The sequence below is a fragment of the Poeciliopsis prolifica genome, unplaced genomic scaffold (assembly GCF_027474105.1).
Source record: "Poeciliopsis prolifica strain line A6 unplaced genomic scaffold, Auburn_PproV2 SCAFFOLD007, whole genome shotgun sequence".
Lineage (NCBI taxonomy): Eukaryota > Metazoa > Chordata > Actinopteri > Cyprinodontiformes > Poeciliidae > Poeciliopsis > Poeciliopsis prolifica.
This window is the reverse complement of record NW_026562382.1, coordinates 4,921,396-4,945,803: the sequence shown is the minus strand read 5'-3', so window position 1 is coordinate 4,945,803 and position 24,408 is coordinate 4,921,396. Positions and strand designations below refer to the sequence as shown.

The 24,408-nt window shown below is 39.4% G+C and overlaps 1 protein-coding gene across 5 annotated transcripts in view; it reads left to right on the top strand.

The window, feature by feature from the left end:
* The first annotated feature begins 15,341 nt into the window (after window positions 1-15,341).
* The window catches only part of klf12b (Kruppel-like factor 12b), a 61,846-nt gene continuing 52,779 nt past the window's right edge, over window positions 15,342-24,408 (top strand). For 2 of the 5 annotated variants that reach the window (XM_055031810.1, XM_055031809.1), the window contains exon 1: window positions 23,531-23,737. Coding sequence is in view for 1 of the 5 variants with exons in the window: in XM_055031807.1 (XP_054887782.1) it covers window positions 15,653-15,698 (46 nt within the window). In the remaining 4 variants the exon portion in view is untranslated. Of the gene's footprint in view, window positions 15,429-15,505; window positions 15,699-23,530; window positions 23,764-24,408 lie in introns of those variants that run through there. The other 3 variants (XM_055031812.1, XM_055031808.1, XM_055031807.1) reach the window with 2 other exon arrangements.

The window sequence follows — 24,408 nt, the reverse complement described above, 5'->3', positions numbered from 1 at the left end:
TGATTGTTGCTGTGCACCAGGCTTTGATTTGGGCAATCATGCAGAACTGTACAGATTAGTAGAGAACAACGCAAACAGGCGGCATGTTCGGAGAGTGTAAGGGGAGTTTGTGGCTCGGTTACATTCTACCAAATCCACAGGAGGTATGTGGGGTGGGGGGTCAGTGAGGAACATCTGGGTCTGGGGTGGACAGCGTGGCTTTTGTTTGCAGGCGGCTCATCGAGCTGACACCTCACCTAGATTCTCTCAGGGTCATCGTGCAAGAGGAGGGGTGGCGAAAGGGGGGTGGGGAGGACAGGGAAGAAAATGCTGGAGGTGTGAGAGGAAAAGGTGTTTGCTTTCCTGTAGGCAAAATTTCTCTGTTCTGTGGCCAAGGTTGTGTTACTGTGAGCTGTCTATTTTAAACGGAGACGTCTTCCTTTATTTTCATGTAGCATTTCTGTTTGCCAGCATTGGGAAAAGAAGCCGTAGCTTAAAATATCAAACTGCATTTAAGGGAAAAATCTAGAACACATTTTTAATTGGGGCACTAAAATGCCCACTAATAATCTTAAAGCGAAAATAAAATTCTTTTGGCATATTTGAGCGTTTGTTGACATCTGCACCACTTGTGCATTTGGATAGGAGTCCAACATTGATGGAGATGGATAGGAGTAGAGTTCTGGGCATGTGTGTACTGATGCATATTTCATCAATACACACATGTGGTCAGTGTTAATACTTTCTGTAATTATTTACTATGATGACACACTAATTTAGATTCAGATTGTGAGAGGAAGACGGAGTAACCAGAGAGCACCTTCACATCTCGCATTTCCTCGTTAAGATTTAATTGAAATCAGAAAAATATCTATGTACTTTTTTAATAGTGAACCATTCCGGAATATTTCTCTCCATGCAGCGATAAACAGCCTGTTAAAAAAGGACATGTGCACATTAGTTCAGTCATACAACTCGTCAATACAAGGCTTATGTACATCTTTTGTTTGGCTTTGATGCCAGCACTCTTTCAGCATGTCTGATGTGGCTGAGGTAGACTATTTGTGGAGCTGATGTGCAGCTCATGTTGACCAACTAAACTATCTCACAACCATCCATTTTATACATCACAAGGTTTTCCAGAACAGTTTTGAATCATAGACTCACACATACTCCCCTGGACCCTAAAAAAGGGGGGGATATGGTTCAGATATGATGGAAATTATATCTGGGTGAGACACTTAGCTTACTGCTGGAGAGACAGAGGTGGGTATACCTGCAGAGACTTGAGTTCAGCAGGGAGTGGTGAGTGGTGCTTGTTGGTAATGATTTCTTTGCCCTTTCTTCCAGGTGGAGAGGTGAGAGGCGGTGGAGTGTCAGAGGGTGGACAAGGAGGCCAATAACATTGGATGGCTGTATGGGGTTCTGACAGCATGATCCAGGAGCAGAGGTGTGCAGATTCACATAGCATGTCTTAAGTTGGGCTCTTTAACAAACTCTGACGGCAGAGAGGCCGAACAACGCGATCCAGGAACAGAGCTTGAACTGGGAACCTGTGCTTTCAGGGTGCAGAGACAAAAAGAGATGAGCATGGGACATCACAGTGTGTAGGAGCTGAGAAGTTGTAGGTCTGATTACCACTCATGGAGCAAAACAATCTGGCATCTGCCTCAGGTAAGTCCCTCGTCTTTAAGCTCCTCCTGATTGGGCTTGACGAGCTCCAGCTGCGAGGACACACCTGCCGGTCAAACCCTGCAATCAGAGGATCAGGATACGCACACACACACCCTTCACAAATCCCTCTAAGTGTGTGAAAGTACCTTTATATGACAAGGCATTACAATTGTCCCTTGGGGGATGATGGGTATAGAGACAGAGAAAAAAAACTGTTTTAGTGAAGCATTTTTCAATTTTCTATATCTATAAAGAAATATGGCTGTAAATATATGCACATATTGTTCCTCTGTCCTTATTTTGTTTCCCCAGCAGTTAATGCATTCATACTTAACGTCTGCACTCTGTGAGCACTTGTGAGCTGAAGTCAAATTCCTCATTTGTGTATACATTATTAGCCAAAAAAAAAGTTATTCTGATACTGATCCTAATAGTCTTGTTAGAGTTTTTTTTTCAGTACAATGTTAATCCTTTTGGCATTTTGTACAAGAACCAGGTGTGCTTGCTTATGTACAGTAAATACACATAATGAGAACTTAGGTAAAACTGATCCACATAATTTTAAGGATGGGGTTCAGGAGAACCTGTATGCTTAAATTAAAGTTATAAAGGTATGTTCAGGTCAATCTTGTGCCCAAAGGTCTAAAGGGAACTCATACTGAAAGGATTTTTGCATTAGCTGAAGGGCTCTTGCAGTATCATTGACTTCCCTGTGCCATGGAGCTTTAGAGAGCTGCGGGGACAAAAGAACAACATCATCTATTCTTCATCAGGTGTGCTGAGTCTTTCAGCCAAACCCACACCATGCTCCCGGAGATGAATGCACTCTCCTCAGACTGTTTGGCACTTTAAACAGGAGGAAAATACACAGATGTTGAAATGGAGAGACCAGAGTGAGAGAGCACAAATAAAGGCTTGGGACTGAGTACTGAAACACGGGAGGAAAAAAGATGAGAGAGGCTGAAGTGGAGAGGGAAAAAATAAAAAAAAAACAAAGCAAAAAAAGAAACCCACAGTGAAATAGAGAGTAGAAGGCAGGGTTAGTCAGTGAGAAAGCGAGGGGTGTGTTAGGGAGGGGGGGCAGTATGAGGAGGAGAGAGGAGAGGTAATGAGGCCAGTGACTGGCTTTACACCTCGTCTCTGTGGAAACTAATTGGGAGAGAGCTGGAGGGCACTAATTTGAGCACTCTGCTGGGTAAATGTAGTGCACCGAACTATGAAGGGTAAATCAATGTACTACCTCTCCACACACCTCACCTTCTCTCTTTTTACACCTCATACGCACCCCGACACCCCCATTATTGTTTCCTAATAAAAATTCTATTGACTTTTGGTGAGCTTGTGGGCATTAAGGTATTGACGAGAGTAGAGATCATGGCTGCTGATGAGGCACAGCTCAGCAGAGAGGAGATTGGTCAGTTAGATGAGGAAAGACTCTGTGTCATCAGAACATAAGGTAGAAGAATCTGACACCATGTGCGGATGACATGGAATCATTGTTCATGATGTGACTGTCAAAAGCCCTTGAATTGAGCTGGACATCTCATTGTGGCTGGAGCATCATGGAAACGCAATAATCAAGACTCAACAATATCACACCCTGGTTTACTACTTTAGCACATATGTTGGGTTCATGCTGTTTAAACACTGGGTGAGAAATGTGTCCCATTCCTTACAGGCGGCTTTTTTGAACTTCTTCCATGGCGCTCAAATAGGAAATGTTAGGATGGCAATGATATGCTGAACAGTCATGTTAATGTCAGTGAGCTGTTTAAATTACTTAATTTTACAGGCGAGAATACATTTGTGCATTTAGAATAACATTAGCCCAAGCTAGTGCTAGTTATGGTCTTTCACACTTTGATCAAAGAACTGAACATAAATTCAGTATAGACAGGAAGTATTTTATGAAAATGTATGCAAAAGTAAACATTTTGTTATTTAACTTGAAGTGGACAATATTGTTTTCTGATTTTATTTATTTATTTATTTATTGTTTTGCTCCTTTGACATGTTCATTATTGGTGGTGGGTATGTTCCTGTCGGTGAGTCTCCATTATTGTTTGCTACCTGGACTGCCTTGGGAATGATGTGAAATGTTGCAACAAATGTGCTTAACTTTCCAACAGATGAGTAGTTTGCACCAATTCACCAAATCGTCCGTCATGTTCTGCAACATATTTTGACTGCCGTAGCAAACATGTTTAGCACATGTTTAGCATTGACTATAAACTAAGGTAATTAATTCCATTAAAAGTGTAAATCATTTTTAAATGTGCATTTCTTAATTAGTAGTTTTGTTAATGCATTCTGCCACAACTGACCCTTTGAGGTCAGTCATGGTGTAGATGTGGGCTGGAATGAAAATTAATTTGACACCTGTGTCCTGTTGGATTTTAAAATACTACAAACTTAAAAGGGACCTATTTTACAAAATTAACATGGGGGGTTAGGGTTATTTTTGTAGTTTCCACTTGGGTCTCTACTACCTGTAAAAACAACCTCTGTGCCAAAAGCCAGCAGGATTGAGTTTTGGCAATAAGATCATCTTTATTGGTGAAATTGACCCGTTTCAAAAACCTCTGGAATGTAGCGTCACAAATCAGCAGGCACTGACCCTCACCGAGCAACCCCAGCAAAGCCTAACCCGTTATCGAGCAACCAAAGCTGAGCCACAGGATGTTTGGTCAGTTGGTTTTATCGTTGTACGCACTGTGTAATGACGACTGGAAAACACAAATGTTTTGTTGTTAACCTCTGCTGGGTAAATGTATACAAATAGGTCAGTGTGTGGTGGAAAGGCTACAGGGAGACACACACACACACACACATATTCTTGTTGGTTGTGCATGAGGTTCTTATGCTATTAAAACATGTACAGTTGTATACCTGCGCATCTGTTTGCCACCATTTACACATGTGATTGTAAATGTGGAGTTGGGTGCAGGAGGCGTGGCCAGCAGCTGCTAATTTGGATTTAAAGTGAGCAAGAAGTCCCAAAAACAGCTAATTCTGAAAGCAGCTCAAAGTAGGCAGAACTGAGCAGACTGAAATCTCATTATCTAAGAATGAGTTTGCACAAAAAATGTAATGAACCGGATAGGCCCATAGGCATGCCCCCACTTGTTCAAGGAAGCATGATTATACATGTGGATTAAAACCTCAAACCTTTTTCATGACATTGTTTACTATAGTTGATAATGTACTTGAATTGTGTATGCAAAAGTGAAGATAATCCGAAAGATAAAATCTTAAATACATATTCTTAAAGTGGTTTCTTTAGGCCCGTAAACGGGTAATAAATGGGGTATGAGCAGGAAAATTTAACTTAAATCACTAATTAAACTCATGAGTTATTTTTTAAATCCTGTCTTTGGTGGCTTGAGTGTTAGACATTAATCCCTTCAACCCATTTTTCATTTTGAAAACCTATTCCACTAAGCTGGGTGAAACCCTTAACCCAACCCCATCATGTTAATTCAATGTAGGAATGAATCGGTCTTTACTTCACCCAATGCTGGTTTAATAAATTAACCCAGATTTGTCCATGTTTTATAGAATGTACTTGCATTGTGTTAAGCATATGTGTGTTCTCTTTGAAGGAGATGAATGATGGGAAAAATAAGAAACAGAATGTATAGTTACCCCCTGCAGTGCTTCAATAGGGATTAAGTAGGAGCCAGATTTTGGGGGGTCTTAAAGGGGATTTATCTTCACATTCAGCCTGGGGAATACTGGACGCCTTTTTTTGGATTACATAAGACAAAATCCTTGCAACAAAGAGAGAACGATGGGCTTTATTAGACTGATGAGTTTCTGATCTCTTACAGCCATTTATTAGGTTCCTGCGTTCATAAAAAGAGCTAAAAAAAGTTCCTGGCTTAAGAGCGTTTGCCCTGTACCGAGTGATTATGTGCTTTTGCTCACCTCCACCTTTGAGTGTAACACTTAGAAGATGCTGCTTGCTCTGCTCAACACCATCTTCCCCCACCCTTCTCCCTCTCCGCGACAGTGCCTTGCAGCTCGACCCCCCTGGGAAATAGCTGTGGATAAGTTATTCAATTAGAGGAGCATTATTGGCCCTCTCTCTCAGAGGACAGAGCTGATGATGCTGTGATTATACCGCCCTGCATTCCTTTATGGCTCGGCAACCTCTACCTCATAGCACGTCTCCACACACACACACACACACATCCCCACCCCCACCCTCACACACACACATGCACGCACGCACACACGCATATGCATTTTTGTGTTTGGATTTCACGACTCACAACATATGTGTGTGGCCGCAAATGAACAAATAATGTTTGCAGGGTGAATGGATGTGGGTTAAAAATAAGGGGGGACTATCAGAGACGCTTGGGTGGTTTCAAATGGGCCCATTTCAATTTGAATTGAGACACACAGACGGACACACGCACACAACACGTACGGCTGACCATATATCAGTCCCTTCTGAGCAACCAGTCAGAACTAAATGGAGAGACACGACACGTCTGTCAGCCCTTCAGCTATTAGTTTATATTTTTAAAGCCTATTAAGGAACCCATCCTTGCCAACCGGAAGCCGTTATCAAGCCTTGATAGGACGTTTCCTGTTTTATACAGGACTCAGGGGATTTCTTTTGTCATCAAAAACAGAAGCAACACTGCTCGGTTCAAAGAAATACAAAGAGAGACATCTCAGAAGCACAGAGGCCCTCCACACCCAGTTCCAAACACTCTGACTCTCCTCGGACCAGCGAGGTGGTCTTTAAAGTGCTGCCACGATGGGTCAGCCCCTATCTGCCCAGCGCAGATCCACAGATGCCCTCCCGAGGGGACCGGCTAGAGGGGAGCAGAGCAGTGGGCCTGGAGCCTCATCTGCTCTGCCCAGAATACAAATAGGTCAGTGTGTGGTGGAAAGGCTACAGGGAGACACACACACACACACACACACACACTGACCATGAAATAGAAGGGGTCCTGCCAACTGAATTCCTCTATTGGCCATGATGGGAAGGGCCATCTGGTATCAATGTGGGGAAGTCAAGCAAGCTTGTGAATGTGCACACATCCATATTCACAGCCACACACACACTCACACGGAGAGCATGTATAGCCGTTTTCATGAAAGAGATTTATAGTAGAACCTGATCATCACCATGTTAGTGGCCTCTTGTGCACCGTTACCAGAAGTAAACTGTGAGGTGCTCGAGTCAATAAGTCTTTTTTTTTTTTTTTTTTTTTTGGTGAGGATATAATTTATTTAAATGTATTTGAAAACATACATTTACATACATCTTATGGAAAAAAAAAGAAATGTATTTTTAATTCATAGGTGCTCAGCTTGACATGTCCAGATTGTACCGTGCCTCTCACCCACTGACCACTGAAAATGGGCACGAGGATGGATGGATGGATGGATGGATGAATGGATGGATGGATGGATGGATGGATGAATGGTTGGATGGATGTACTCAGCTTTCCTCATTGCCAGACAAGTAAAAGACAGATTTCTCTCCTTTTTATTTATTTATTTATTTAATTATTTTTAGAGATTTTTTTATTACTTTCTTCAAGCTCAAAAGTTGACATACAACTAGTTGATCATGCCTTAAAGCATTTTGGGAAAACCCAAATGACGTCATGGCTTTATAAGCTTCTGACAGGCCGATTTAAAACATTTCAGTCAAATTTTAAGGCAACGCCTTGAGCACTCTGCTCACTTATGTGACATCATAGAAGAATAAAAGGGAATCAATCACAATATCAGGGAGTTAATTGTGGCCTCCACAGGCCTGTTTTATTCTTTAGAATATTTCCCAGATGCCTTAAGATGCAACATTCATTGGTCCAATAAAACATAAACAAGTATTATTAACAGAAGTTAATATTAAGTTAATGATAGAGATTTAAAGTATTATTTTTGGTTTCTGAATGAGTAGGACCTTCTTAAAGAGATAGAGGCCAATTTCAAGGTGTCAAACTGCAATGCCAAATTTCTTTTAGGTTTGATATTGTATATACACAATTTTTATAACATAGTTACTTGATTGTGCTCTAAAATGGCACTAAATGCCAGGAAAATACAAAACACCCCATCTTTAAATTGTCGCATTTGGCCATTGTGACCTTCCAGAGAAAAAAGGGTGAAGCTGGAAAGCCTGAGAACCCGATGCCAGCTGTGAAGCAGCAGCGTTGACAGCATCATGTTGTGGAGGTGTGTGGCTGCAGTAGAGACTGATGCACTTCACCAACAGATTCCATCAAAAGACAAAAAAAAAAAATGTCAAAATAGTCAAGCAGGTGGTTAAGACATGGACTCCAGTGTGTATTCCAAGACCCTAAGCAGTAACTCTTCCCCCTCATCTTTACAAAGTACGCTGATAAGAGTGAAGAGATACTGTGTGTACGGTTTAAAGTGGAAAAAGAAACAACAAAAACCCTCAAAGATGAGTTTGAAGAAGTAGAAACATAAAAGGCTCAACACACCAATGTTTCAATACATATATTGTCTAGATGTGCAGTATGTCAGTGTATGAGAGCTCCACCAGCAACAACACAACAACATGCGCCAGTCTGAGACCTGGAACAAGTCTTCCTTACAAGGACTTCTAATCCTTTCGAATGTGCTCTCCAAACATCTCAGCAGAATATTTTATTCCTGCTTTGACCCGGCATGTATGACTACACTTTAATTCAATATTTTGTTTGCAGCGCTGCGCTTGATCCTTCAACTTTATCCTGTTTAGGAAATTCCTGGAAGTAAGAAAAACTTTCAGCCAGGGTAAAAATAGAAATTGTGAAGCGGTGATGTAATCCCGTGACTGTGTTCTTAAAGTTTTTCTCCGAGACCAACATATGGCAGAGAAAGGGAACCAATTTATTTTGGACTAATTTCAGGACTCCGGCGCTGATGAGGGGAGGCTCGCGCAAAGTAAATCAAGTAGAAAATAAGCAGGGTTGAATTATTTTCAGAAGGCCGGAAGACAAATAAACTTGAGCGAGCCCGTGGCAGCAGCTGATGAAAGGAAAACATTTCAGGGTTTCCCGCCATTCCAGTTCTTGCTCTTGATATTAGCACCTCTTCCTGCACACACAAAGGTTCACAAGACCTATGTGGGGCTGCTGCACAAGTCAATGTGCCGCTCCAAAAAAGTAAAAATAAAAAAGAGAGATAAGAATCCAACACCATTAGCTGAATATCAGGGGCAATGGATCAGAAAATAAGAATTAAAGAGTAATAGAGAGATTTTTCTCTTGTACTTTGTGCTATTGTTTTAGCTGATAAACATCAAACTAGAAGGTTAAATTAGATCATTTTCATGTATTGATCATGTTTGTGTTTTCCATTTAGCACATCTTGCTTTCCAGTTAACCAGTTACCTAACAAATTTGTCACCATTTACTGGACACCAAAATCATATAATTCCTTACTCCTTGTTATACTATTGTTACTAAATAATTCAGAGTTAGAAATTATAATTTTAAATAAAGTTTGCAGACACTGTTTCACATAAAAGCTTCAATATTTAATTTGTTAAATTATTGCAAAGCAGTTTCCACATCAGTTGTGCGCATAAGTCAGGCATTACAAACAAAATTAAACTCCCAGATGTTTTTCAACACTAAATATTGATATGACATAACTTGGACTATCAAAAATGCAGGTTCTGTGTTCGTCAGAGACTCCTTCAAAGTTATCCCTTCAAAATAAAGTTAAATTTTTTTTCTTCAAAATGAAAAAAAGATAATAATGGGACTCTGTTAATACAATTATGGAACTTTTAAAGTCTTTCCTGTGTGTGCGCAACTGGTGTGTTTGTGAAGCCGGTACATTGTTGTTCTCTTGGGTCTTGTAAGCCAGGTGGGGGCCCTAAGCAGCCGCAAAGTGCTGGTATTCCTCTGCAAAGATAAATCTAGAAATGAACCTCCAAAATCCCATTTAGCTTGGAACAAAGAACTGATGTGTTTGCCAGACATTTCCATCCTCTCATCAAGACTCAGCTGTTGAAATTACTCATACTTCTTCCTTGCTCTCGCAGTAGATTGATAAGTTCCACACCATGGCTGGCACATATCTCAAGCATCCTTGTCTACAACCCACCAGAGCCTTATGCCTGCAAAGAAAATCATTTGTTGTGCAGCAATCTGCCTCTTTTTGATTAACACCCCCATTCTGTTTCCTTGGCTTGCCCCCGCCTCACCTCTTTCTTCTTCCATCTCTCTTTATGCACATCCATCTCTATGATTACTTAAACGGGTGCCAGAAAAACACTGTGACCCGTCTAATTTGGGCTGTGAGGGAGCGCAGGAAAAAAAAAAAAAAAAGAGGAGAGGGGCCCTGCGATTCTCCACACTCGCTTTTACCGAGCGGGGAAGTGGCGGGCGAGAGAGAAACTGTTGCCATGGCTACCTGCTGGCAGCTTCTGTCCTTGCGTTTGGAGAGCACTGGCTGTTCTCTCTCTCCCCAACGCCTGGAAGGGGAGGGGGTGGAGGTGAGGCGATGGGGTGTATAGGAGGTGAAGTGGGAGGGGTCCGGCCGCCGAGGGGGACAACACAAGGTCCCTCTGCAACAAAACCAAAAAAGCTGGAGGCTGAGAAAACAGCAACCAACCAGTAACAGCAAGGGCTCTGGTGGCTAGTTACACACTCTCACATCCACGCACACTGGGGTTAATGACAGGTTTGACAGCGGTGGGGGGGGGGGGGGGGGGGGGGTTTGCGGAGGAGTGGCAGTGGGTAATTGCTTTTGTGCTGCCATGCAATTCAGGTGATTTCCATTTCTGTATGAGCAGGCTATTCACCGACAATGAAGACATTAAAACTTTGTTTAGAACGACCAAGCCAGAAAAGTCATATTTGAATGTTCATACAGCTTTGCTAGTCTAGACACTGCAAAGTTTTCCCCATTCGTTTTTGCTAAATAGCTCAAGCTCTGTCTGCTTGGGTCGAGAGCATCTGTGAACAACAGTTTTGCAATTCTTGCAACTGATTTTTTTTTTACTGAATCGTGACCTGAACTCTCTCCTGGTCATAATAGCACATATTTATTATATATTTTGATCGAAACCATTGTATTATAATTCTACCACCATTATGTTTAAAGAAAGAATCTGAACCTCTTTGGTCTCAAGCCTTTTGCAGCCTCGAACATTTTTTTGTTGAGTACTGTGATGAAGGTGGTGATGACGATGATCAGCTCTTATACCAGCTTCTCTGATGCTACTGAAGAAAAATGTCACCACAGCTTAATGACACCACAATTTTCGGTATTGCGAGAGATGTGCTGTTTATTTTCCTCCCCATACAGCTCTGGCAAAACATTAAGAGACCTTAAAATGATCAGTTTTTCTGATTTTACTTTTTATAGATATATATTTGAGTAAAATGAACATTGTTGTTTTATTCTATGAACTACTGACAACATGTCTCCAAAATTCCAACCAAAAAGTTTTTATTTATATGCATTAAATGAGAAATGGTCAAAATAGCAAAAAAGATTAAGTGCTTTCAGACCTTAAATAATGCAAAGAAAACAAGATAATATTCATTCAGAAAGAACAATATTGATGTTTTAACTCAGGAAGAGTTCAGAAGTCAATATTTGGTGGAATAACCAGGGGATCTCTTAATTTTTTACAGAGCGGTATATCATTTTTAAAGCAGACCAACCATGTTTTTTCTTTAGTAACGTTTGACCAGCGTATTGACATGACACGTTACTTGTGTTCCCTACATGACAGCAAACAGGACTTCCTTCTTTCAGTTTCTGTTTTACAACAAATGTTTGTTTTTTTTTAGTTTGAATCACTTTCCTTTACTCCACTCTATTTGTGATTGCGACAAAAATCAAAACAGAATACATTAAAACTTGTGGCTGTGGTAACATGTGAGAAAGTAAGTATGTGTGTCAGGTATGGCTTCATGAGCTCAGGTCCCGCCGTGGGTTCAGCTACCCAGTAAGGTGATCCAGGTAACAGATAGCTGTGGAATGGACATAATGCAGAGTGAAGACACCGGTCTCCATGTTACCTTCCTGGCTTTCCCTTTCATACCCCTAACCTCTGGAAGTTACTTTGTCAAGTAATCCAAAGTGTTTCTCTTTGCATCTTTGAAAGGAGTCTATAAACGATTGCTGGTTTTCCACTTTTTCTCCGCACTGGAGTGGATTCTGGAGGTTTGCGGTCGCTGTTGGACACCGTGTGCTGAGACCCCGGAGGCCATGCTGCTGAAACACACCCCCATGCTCCACACCCCACTGGCAACCACCGCCCACCCCCACCCACCTACTGGCAGACAGCTGACCTTGGCAGGGGCTGACAGAGAACTGGCCTGGAGGGGGATCCACGGAGCTCCACGCCAGCCCACTGAGCCAACCCACTCAGTCTGTGCAGGTGTGCAAACGCCTGGACAAACACACGCACACAAACAACAGACACACATACACACGTACACGCGCAAACACACACGCTTGCATGCATGCATAACCAGCAAACCAGGGAAGGCCCCAGAGCGAGCAGATGTCCGAATGCTCCATATCTCTGTATTGTCCTGGATTTTTCAACATTTTCATTTTTCTACTGTTTTCTTCTCAGCTAATTTATTTTCAGCAATGTTTTTCTCCCTGTCCTTCATTTATCTAAAGTGCTTAGGTGGAAAATGTGAAACAAACAAAATAAATAAATAAATAAATAAAACAAACCTTGGGATTCACGACATGTATGAAAAAAAAAACTTTTTACATGAAGCAAAGTTTGAACAACAAATAAAATTATTCCACAAAAAATATTGAAGAGACAAGACACTGATTCCTGTCAAATTGTGACTAAGAAGTCAAAATATAGCTGCATAAAACATCATTATGTTAATTATATTAGATATAAAAGCAAAAAAATGAAAAAATATGAAGTTTTACCACTATTGAAAGTTTTCCCTCAAGTAACAATGTTATATTTCATCCTACAGAAATGTTCAAGTTAGATGTCTCACTTCTTTGAACTGGTTTCGTTTTTGTTTCCCTATGACTCAATGATATGTTTCTATTTACAAAATAACAGTAATAATAATAATAACATAGTCAAAATACCATTATTATCATAATTATTATCACTATAAAACAGATGTAACAAGTATATTACATTATTATCCCTAGAGGAGTGGCATGCTGGTGGTCTCCAGTACCCACTGGTGAGAGATCCGTAAGTATACTTTCATATTAGTACATTTACAGAAAAAAAAATACACATAGATTTAACCTGAGTAAAATCACGGTGACCAAATTGCTGTAACCATAACTCATTCAGGACTTGGGTACATATTTTAACAAAGTGGTAGTAGAGGATGCTGCATACTTGAGATATCTGTTTGAATAAATATTGTCAACAATAACATCAGTTATAGGTTTTGCAACGATGCCTCTTGTAAACAAATACATTCTAAGAGGGTTATGCCCAAACAAAAAGGGTGAAACATGCAATTCAAACATCTTATTGCTTTTTTTGTTATCTTATAATATTCATACATTATTATAAAGACAGCGCTTGTGTGTGGATTGATGAACCTTAATGTGAAAGCATGAGCTTGAGCCAACGACATCACACTTGGATGGTACGCTGTTGTGTGTATAGTTTTATTTAAAAGCATTGGGTTTATTTTTATGCTTAGACTCTCAGTTGTTGTGATTCACGATGGAAATTCAACCATCTGCTGAAACATATTCTCAAAATTACAAGGAATTATCTCAAGAACACAGGTGTTACATGATGTGAGACAAGGGGGGCCCTCATTAGAAACTCCGGATCAAATGGGAACGACATAAAAGAAAAATATGTTAAAGCACAATTACAGTTGTTGATCCCTTGATCGAAATCACATGAAAATATGTGTATTAATCAATGTGTGAAGGACATGGGCAGTGTATCATGCGTTGATGCCTGGGTCAATACATCTTCACAGCTGCAGCTCTTCAGTGATGTTCCAAGTCGTCAGCTGTCAGATGTTACCAAACATAGTCCAACAAAGAAAAAAAAAGTTGAACCAGTGAACAGTTCTCATGTTGTCTGATCTTAAGAAAGGGGTTTTTGAGCTAACCTTGCTGGAAAAATCCTGTAGAATTCACGTTGGTCTCCTGATACATGCTTACTTTCAATTCAAAAATAATGTCAGAGAAATACAGTTTTAAAAATACTGATGCGTTAAAAATTAATTTATACTGACAGACATGAATCAAGGATTAAACATTACTGTCTGCAGCCAAGAAGAAGGCTAATCGTGGGTTGGAAGCACAATGGCCACAGCTTACTTAAAGAAGGTACTGCTGGTGTTCTCACGACCTGTATGACCTCGTCAGATTTTCCTATCCTAGTCTTTGTAGATAGCTATATCTATCTGTTAGTAATACCTTTCAAAAAGGCTGGAACACCTTTTTTGGTTTCTGAATGATGCAGTCATGGTTGTTGCAAAGAAGATGAATAGAAAAAATTACTTTGCAGACAGAAATTCATGCAACGCAACTGCCTCTCTGTCAGCCCGGATTTATCACGTGTGTCTCCGCTCTGCTGCACACTTCGCTTGTGGAGTGGAGACATTCCTGACCATCCTTGAGTTTCAGTACGGTGCATCAGATACACAGTAAAGTTTCCAGAGTAATTGTCTTGAGTTTCAAAGAAGACAGGGTTCTAATAGACAAGGCAAATTACTTTTCAGGACCTCTTAAATGTCACTTGAAACAAAATTTAAGACCAACTTCACAAGAAATGCAAATAAATAATGAAATATATATATAAATATATATATATATATATATATATATATATATATATATATATATATATATATATATATATATATATATATAAAGGGAAGAATGGAGAATTTTGATCAACATAAATGTTCCCTTTACTGTAACTTTACCTTGACAACCTTCACTGGCTTGTCTGGCTGAGTTTTCCTGGTAAAATAAACATAAGCTATCCAAAAGTTCTTATTTGCAACCGTGTTAATACTTCCAGAGTAAGCTTACCAAACACAGACAGCAGGAGTAGGTGCACTTATATTGAACCAATTCATATAAACTTCTGTTACATTAAACACTTTCTTCATAAGTCATAGCAACTTTTCCATTTTCCACTTCTGTTGTGCCTTCAGCATTGTGAAGAAGGTTCTCAAGGTCGTCAGACTGTGTGAGACCACAGATTTGTTTGAGGACTTTCTGCTTATAGACAGTGGGCCACTTCTCCAGGAGCTTTGCAGAGATGGCTTCCCCAAACATCAACGTAAAATCTTGCTCAACCCGGAGAATAGATGAAATGAAGGTTTTAAAAATCACTTTGTGAAACTTTCTCACATCCACCTTAACTTAAACTTTGTTGGTTAAACTGAAGTGAAGATAAACATACCTATCCTCCTATGTCCAAGAATCTTGGGAACTATCCTCTGGCGATAGCTGAAAGTCTGTTTCATCTTCCTCATAACAGTTCCTTCATCAGCCGTGTGCTTCATCAGTGCAATGGCCTCAGAACACAAGCTATCTGTCTTCTTCTCTCAAACAGTCTGTCAGTTGTTGGTCCCCTACATGTTTTATTTCGTATTATTTATATTTTTTTATTATTACGACTCTTATTCTGAAAGTTTAAAATAGGAAGTGGAATCCAGCATGTTGCTAGGTAACCAGAGACGCTTCCTATATGAAAGCGTAGCTTTAGCAAGTGACTGTAGAAAGGTCATTTAAGTTTAAGAATTGATTTGATAACCTCATTTCTACGTCGAAAGGAAGGGTCAACCAGCGAGGTATGTTTATGTGGAATTTTTTTTTAAAATGTCCATATTGTATTCGTGACACCGTCTCACTCTTAATTGTCATGAAGGAGAAGAGGCGGAAGTGATAGCTGCTTTTAATCCCGCTGTGAGCGTGTGGTAACTGACAGCTACTGCATTCATGGGCAACACACGCGCTGTTGTTTTCAACGGAAGTAATGTGAAAAGACCCGGATGATGACGAGGAACGATCCCGGATGCTACTTCAACGTCATCACCTGAGAACGGCGGTGACGTCAAAAGGTACAAAGATATATTAATAGGAGCATAGTCATACTTCGGGCAGCACAGTGGCGCAGCCTGATGGCTGATGCCTTGCAATCTAAAGGTTCCGGGGTGGTCGGAGCCTTCCTGTAAGAAGTTTGCATGTTACTTCCTGTGCTGGTGGGTTTCCTCCGGGTACTCCGGTTTCCCCCACACACTAAAGCATGCCGGTATGTAAGTGTCATTTCAAATCCTTTTTTTAATCATTGTACATTTATGTTCATTGACAAGTCATGAAATTCAGATTCTTTGACTCGCGCTTTGCTCTCCAAGCAGTAAACTCCTCCCTCCTTCTTAGTTTTTTGCAAGGAGTGGGTTAGTGTTAGGAGCTTCGCTGGGCTTTTTTTTTCTACAATAAAATTAAAATTGCACATTTAAGTCCGGATCCTTACCGTGGAAGGCTCTGGACTTCACCAAAAAATTTTAATTCTTGAAGTTTTTATTTGAGCTTTTTAAACGTAACTTATTATTCTACTAATAACTATTATAGCTCTTCTTATACCATCTCTTTTTTGTGAAATAAAATAGGATTTGTAATTGTCTTGTGTGTGGTGTTTTTGTCATGTATTGATTTACATTTTGTTACATTTTTACCATCACTTAGATAACTGACAAATTAAAACAATGTGAAATAAAATTTGTAAATCACAGCTACTAGCATTCATGGTTGTCTTTGCTTTCAGAGTTTTAAAAACATTTATCATTCACCTATTTTTAGGAGCATTATTACAATGCAGAAGATGGAAATATACAAATATATATAAATGAATGCATTTTCTTTAAATCAGCTGTATCATCAGTATCATCAGCACTTCAATTCAAATCACATTGCAATTTTAAGTGGCAATGCAGTACTTAGTTTAGAATTATTTTTATATTACGTGACACACAGCGTCGCCTCTGTTTCCACTGCGGGAAAACAAGATGGTGGAAGAAACGAAACTAAAGGAACTTCGGTGGGTGTGTTCTTGTTTTACTCCGATACGATTTCCTCTACTTTTGTACTCCGATTCCATTGACCAATTGAAATGATTTCACTCTATAATGTAAAAACATGACTCTTTTAGATGAAGATAATGTTAACGCCGAAAGAAATACTCTCCTATTTTTCCTGTGTACTCCAGACTTCCAATCCAAAGTCAGTAGGTCCATGAATTTGTTGAAAAGCAACTGAACCATAATGTATAACCAGATCACATCATTAACATGGACAAAGTCCCCTTTCAAATGTAACAATTTTAAAAACATGCAATGTATCATCAGTACATATTAGAAATGTTTTTTTTTCCATCTGTTTATGTCACATTTTTGATGAATGCCACCAGTGCTCTAGACCAAGGTATAATCCCAAAAATATGGTATATTTCACTAGGCTGCATTTTACCAAAAGTATAAGGTACCATGATGTATTGGGAAATGTTTTGCTGAGATAACTCAGATACTGCTGTTCTTTCCTATAATGCCACGTCTTCTTTCTATATGACTTGGTCCAATTTTTTGGTGTTTAACCCAGTCTCCATTCTAGTAAAAGCACTTGAAGGAGCTATTAATGCAACTCGTTCTACTAAAGGAGCTACTGATGACATTAAATATTTGCATGTACTGGTCCTTCTGTGTTTTTCGTGTCTAGTCTGTTGTCTAAAATGCCCACTTTGGTGTTAGTAGGTGGTCTCTTACACTAAGATTCTGGCGGAGAGTTCTTGTTGTTAAACGGGATTTTCCTTTCCACTGTCATCATATCCATGTTAAGCATGAGGGATTAACGGACAGTTAATAACTTAATGCAATGAACTGTGCACTGTTGCTGCATTTTTCAAATTTGCAATGCTTTTCGTTGGAGGAATTGATTGTGTTTCACCCCTAGCAGTTGGAAGTCAATTCTGTATAACCAACATTAACTGAGAGTAAATAGAAAAACCTTGACTTTTAATGGTGAGATCACAAGTTTTTCATCTTGTCTTGCAATTCACAATCTGAGAATAGCAAGGTAGTTGTTGGCCATAAAGAAAAGCTCCAGGGTTGAGCACTTGATTGCCCACAAATTCCCATTTTGGTCAGAAAATTCAAACATGTAACAATACGTTCTTGTTCGTAGAAATTTCAAGGCTTCGAGTTAATTTTTCAACTTTGAGCTCTTTCATGGCCACTCCTTGTGCGTTTCATTCATGTTCTGTCAGTTGCACTGGAAGAAAACATTTCAAAGTGAATCATGATTTAGTTGACCTACCACTTAAATGGAAAAGAACCTATACCAAAAGAGTAAAAAAAGGACATTAAATGTGTTATTTGAAGCAGAATCCCCAGAGGGAGAGAAAAAAAAAGTGTTTTCTGCATTGGGCAACACACTCACATTAATTCCCAGCTTCCTTTGCATCAGTGAGATGCTCGCCTCCTCAGCATAGATTTCGCAGCGTGTGACTAAATGATGAATGGTGTTACAATAATTTGATGAGATTGGGTCAGATGATGCAAGGGAGAGGGGTGTAATCATAAAGCTCTTCCTGATGTCTTACAGCCTATTATGCTGCTCCAACAAACCATCTCCCAGGCGCCCACGCCTTCTTTGAACTACTCCCACCCAAGGGTGGCACATTTGCAACCCGCCTGGGAGATGTGTTCGGTTGTCAGGTGTTGAATAATCCCGGCGACAGGCTGAAGTGCAGTTTTCCACACCTGACCCCTTCACATATACCTTCCTTTGTGACTTGCTTTCTCCATCTTCACTGTGATCCTTCCCCTTCATCCGTTTCCTGTCATCCTCTCCCACTTTCCGTCACCGTCAGGCCTACCCCCATCTCGTTCTCCAGTTAACAATATTCCTTCTTCCACCTTGAGGCATCCGTTTTTACTCAACTTTGCCGCCCTCCCTTCAATATGCCCCCGGACTTTATTTAAAAGAGCTCCTCAAATTGTCATTACAGAGATTATCCGTGAAAGTGATGTTACATTAGCGTTCCATCACACACTCAACCTTTACAGCCAGCCCTCTCGTCACCCTCGTTTAAATATTTCTCTGATATTTATGTGTAAGGTCACAATAATAAAACTTAATGCTCATCATAACAGTGATAATTGCAAGTCTGGCACAGAGGTTAGATTTACCTTCTATTGTGGAAATTTTTTTTTCAAACCTTACTTGACAAACTGGAAAATTTGTGTTAATCTAAACAAAGAAGGACTCAATACGGGGTTCCTCAATGCTCATTTTCTGTACATCTTTTATTCAATATCTTCATGCTTCTCCCCAGCTCAGATTAGGGTTGCAATATTTTTACCATAAGTTTAAAATACTTGTATGACACCAGACAACATATAACATTGTTCCTTACTGAGTTAATGTGTCCATTAGTCCAAATATCTTGCACATTTTGAGAAAATTTGTACAAGGCTGCAAAAAAAAAACAAAACAAAAAACCCCCAAAAAGTAAATTTGGTGTTTCTATCTACTGGTTTGGAGCAAATAAACCAGGACAGACAAAGTTTGTGTAATAAACATAATGTATTTGTTGCAAATCAAAATACTTTTTGGAGCCCCCAACAAGCTTTTAGCACAATTCTGACTATGCATCAAATGGATTATTTGGCACATTTGGAAGAACAATATAATTTAATTTACTTATTTATTTTGTAATGATTTTTTGTATGCTCCTGGTTAGTCTATCTGTTGATTTTTTTATGTATTTGTGTTTGTATATATTTTTTATTCTTATTGATGGTGGGGTTTTTTCCACTGAATATTTGTTGCTATTTTTATTTTGGCTACACCTGTTTGGCTTTACGTGTGTGTCTGTCCCTGCTGGAGTGTGAGATGTGTCTCTGTGCCTTGTTCATTTGTTTTGACATTCAGGTTATGGATCAGCAAAGAGGTGCAGAAATATCTACATCTACACTGTATTTGTGTTTCATTTCAGGCTGGGTGTGTGTTGATGCTGGGATGACTCGGAGCTGCCGTTGTTTCATTTGTTTTTATCCTGTAGATCCCTGAGTTGCATATGTCGATACAAATAAGCTGCTACATAAATTTCACCCATAAAACCAATGTCTGGGGTTTATGAACTTCTCTTGCCACACTTACTTACTGGTAAAAAGTGTAAAAAAAAATGTGTGCCTTATATTTATTTGAAAGAATAACCATTTTATTTCTATTTTAAAGTTTTGAAATAGTATGTATGCTTTTGCAATATGAGAGGAAGGAAAGCATGCAGAGACAATGTGATGCTTTACATATGGCTGACTCCATTTAACTGAGTTCACACCAAAAAATGTTATTACTCTCAAAAGCAAATTAAATGACCTTTATGACGAGCTGTGTGAAGTCTATTAAATCCTACAAGGACATTTACGTGGAACTATGTGCATTGGGTAGAGGAGATGGAGTACGAAAAAGACCATCATGCCCACTTTCACGTTTGGACATGAGGTGTAGCTGTGAAACTGTGGGCCTTCCTCTTTTCCAAAGGCCCATGGACATTGTCAGGTTGCAAGGCGTCATGGCCCTAATGAATATATTGGTTTAATTTTTATTTCTTTTTAAATCTGGTGGCTGGTGTCAGTAAACTGAAAGCAACTCATCATTAGATTGTGAAAACAATAAAAATTGTTGTACCTGTAAAAATCCCAACTTCACTATACAACCTTTTCCATCCTCTCACATTCGCACTGTGATTTCATCCTGTACTGATGACAAATAAAAAACTTGTAGTATTTCAGATGAAGCAGAGGACGCCAGTAGGAAAAGGCTCACACTACTGCACTATTTGGACAGTTTTTTATTTTTTGTGTGTGTCCTTTGTTGCTCTCGCCATCATAACTGACTCCTTAAATTCTGAGGCTCGCACCAATTTAAAGTGGTACGAGTGCCATCAGCCATGCAGATAAGTCCCGCTTCCTTTACCTTAATTAGAGCTCCCTGGGGAGTGGGTCTGAGCATCGGAAGCTTCGGTCCCACATACCACAGAGAAGCCTTTCATTAAGGCCGGCAACACCAGGAGGAAAACTGACAACGGAACTGCAGCTCAGGGATTTCACAGAAGAAAATTTCGAAACTGTCATTATGGGGGGAAATATTCCTGGGTGTTTTTGATCATGCAGGCAGTTACACACAGCAGGCAGAAATGTGCCATTTGATTGCAGGAGCAGAAACTGCAACTCCAGTGAGACAAGTAAAATTAGGGAAACTGGTTCAAAAATGGTCTTGCATTGCATACGTAAACAGTATGTGGTAAGACTTCTTTTCTCTTTTATATTTCTTCTTCTTGAGTTTGTTACAAGGACCTCGAACTTTTACAGGACAAGTAATCTATCACTTACTGAAAGCTTATCTGGGGCAGTTTCTTAATCAAAAGGATAACAAATTAACAGGTTACAACAATGTCTAACATTGTTGTTGTTGTTTTTTTTTTTTTACTTATACATAAATGTGAAGATTTTCAGTTTTTTTTCTTTTCTGTCAAATGAAAACAAAAAAAACATCGTAAACATCTTTACGAGTAAAAGTACTCGTAAAGATGTTTCTCACAAAATAATAATACTTATTAAACTGTAGACATAGCTATTTTGTTCTTTGAAATAATAATTTTGGGTTTCATTTACCTTGGAAATCAGAGGTTTTGGACATGAAGTCTCATGTTCCAGTTTAATTATGTTCCAGCTGGAAGCAGCCCTTTATTGCATATGAATAGGTGTCGCACCCTTGGTTTTGCTGCTCATTGGAGGAAGTTTTGACCGGATTGAGATCATAGCTGCAGTAAGAAAGTTTACCATGTCGAGGTCTGCTAGACTAAACGGTATTTAGTCTAGCAGGCTACATATCCTGCTGGACTAATGGCAAAACCCACAAATTAAAAGCTTGTGTCTGCACTATTTTCAGCAAAAGGACTTATTTGGCAAGTGTAGCTAAAACGTCCCCTTTTTGTTTTCTAGTTTTGCTGACTGAACAGCCGAACAGTCACAGCTGCGATCCGACAAGGAAGTGTTGTTTTAGAATGGCAGTTATACCAAAAATATAAATAAATAAAATAAAAACAGAAAAAAACATGAATTGGGAACATAGTAAAATTATCATTGATGGATGAACATCTCTTGTGAATGGATGTACGAAGTTCTTAAAGGAAGTAAATGAAGGAAAGACTCAGCTGATTAGAATGAGAATAAAAACGTTGTCAGGAGTTTGGAGGGTTACTTGTGAAAATTGTCTTGAAACAAACTGTATTTTTGTCAAAAAGCCGTAGCGGTTTTTAGGCTTCTGTGTTTTGCGTTTGAATTATGTTGGTTATGCTGGTTTTTATGTTTTGTGGTTTGGTTTATATAGTTGTGCCCTGCACTTTATTCATTATTTTACATCAGTGGTTTCTAAAGTTCAGCCTTCAAGAGCAGTGTTCACATGCATCCCTTCTCTAATATACCTGAATCAAATTACAACTTTTTCCTACCGCTTTGTTGAGGAATTAAAATTCTTATTACTGTGCATTCAACCCCCTCAACATTTAGTGCTTTTGTGCTCATTATAGTAGCAGTTTCTCTTTCCTTCCAGCAAATTAATCTTTTTGTCACGCATCGCTTGCTTTCATAAAATTTCCTGCAGTTTCCTAACATTGTAAATTGCTTATGTTAAGTCAATCAAAATGAGATACAGCCAGTGTTGAATTATCATAATCATTCCACATACAGCTTGTCTTGATTGCTTTGACCTGCTTAACTGGGATCCACTAGTTAAGTTGCATTGTACGTATATGTTGCGCTTTACCAGCGTGGATCCGAAGCAAACAAGACTCAATAGAGGGAATTCCTTTTGCTGCAATGACTTTTTATTTTTTTTTAGCAGTATTTCAGTTTTCCTTCACAATTTTTGAAAAAAAAAAAAAAAAGTCATATAAATCAATAATTGTGCAACAAAACATTTCTGATTTTGGATCAAATTCTGTTCAAGAAAAATTATTTGACACAGCTTGTGCAGAAAGATAACAAATGCTATTAGCATGAAAGTGACGTAATGGACAACACCAGGGCTTTTCAAAGTGTGGGAAGTGTTTGCCCCCATGGGGGTTGCTACAGCTCTACAGGGCACTGAGTTAAAAAAATAAACCGGAAAAAGTAACAGCGAATATTTAGTCAACTTCACCCAGCCTCAAGCTGGAGACAAAATTGATGGTGAGTAAGCGCTCCCACACTTCTGGGCTACACTGACTGATAAGCAAGTGCTATGTTTTGTTGTCCATGATGTAATTATTGATTGAAAGAGTTCATACAGGTTGCCAGGTGTGCTGTTTGAAGGCAATATTTGCTTTTTAAAAAATTTATTTAGCACTTGTTAGTGTGTTTAACAAAAACATACTAGCAAAAAGAAAAAGACATACCACTTCAACCACATTTTAGACCTGTGTTAACTGAAAATGTGGAGTCTGATGAGGTGATAACTGCATCAAAGCAATCAAGAAAAATTAAGTGAATCTCAACTTTCACTAATGACTTTATTCACAGAGGTTGGGATGCGGACCAGGCCTAGGAGGTACAGAATATGACTTTAGGAAACCGCATGTGGAAAGAGCTGGAGACGTTGATAGATTGTAAAGTAGCCCGCTATAGTTATTGTTGACTCATGGTTGCTAAAACCTTTACAAGACTTCAGTGATTTTAGTGATATGGTGGGTGTAAAATAAAACATAAAATGTGCTACACGACTGGCTTTAGTTTCACTCTTACATTTAACTTTATGACACACAAAATTACAAGTGGATCGTCCATATTGCCTCCAGGTGTATTCTGGGTAAATACACCAACGTCATCATCGGTCACTAGGCAACAGATGGCGAACTAGCGAGAGCATTTCTACTAAGTTAACATGAGAGGAGGTCCATGGAGCGGCAAAGAGAAAAGGATGGAAAAAAATAGAGCAAGGAAAAGACAAAAACTGGAGGCATATTTTGTTCCTCGTCTTGGAGATGGACTGAACTTTTTGTTGGCGGCGATTCACACCCGCCAAAACTGGCAGCCCGGCGAAAGAGCCGCACTTGTTCCAGGTAGCAACTGTGACATTATTCACAAAGTGAGTTAACTGTAAACTGACTGTAAACTGTATCAGCCTAGCCGCCTAGCTAACATCCCCTTTTCTCTGTCGGTGGTACCAGCAGTGACGTCAGGGGCTGAAGGATGAGTTATAGTCGCTTTAACAGTTCGGGTTGAGCGCGTTTTTGAGTCAATACAACAGTATGGCGGATATAGTTAAGGTTGACATTGGAGCCGCCTGGAAGAGCATCTTGGTGTGAACAAACTGGACTCGGTCATTAGCCCCGCCCCCCGGCCAGACTCGGACTGTTCCGCTAGTCACTAGCTATTATACATGTTACATGGAAAATTGAGAACTTTAATTTCTGTGTTGAAATGACGTGTTCCTTTCTTCTGAACTTTGCTGAAAAAGAGTTTTCTACATATTCAGTTGCATTTATGATGCAGATAAAGGAAACATAATTAAGGAAATATTTGTTTAAATTGAAAATACTCCTGTATCTGTCTTGGTTTGAGCTAATCCTTGCAGTGGGAGTTTCTTTTCAACTGTTCAAACCTTTTGATTTTGAGTCCATAAAGCAAACTTGGTTGAAATCAATTCTAGCTAAAAATGTAAACAAATACAGATAACAATATGACAAGCAGCTTTTATTTTTTTCCCCTTCTAGGTTATGTATTGTTTCAA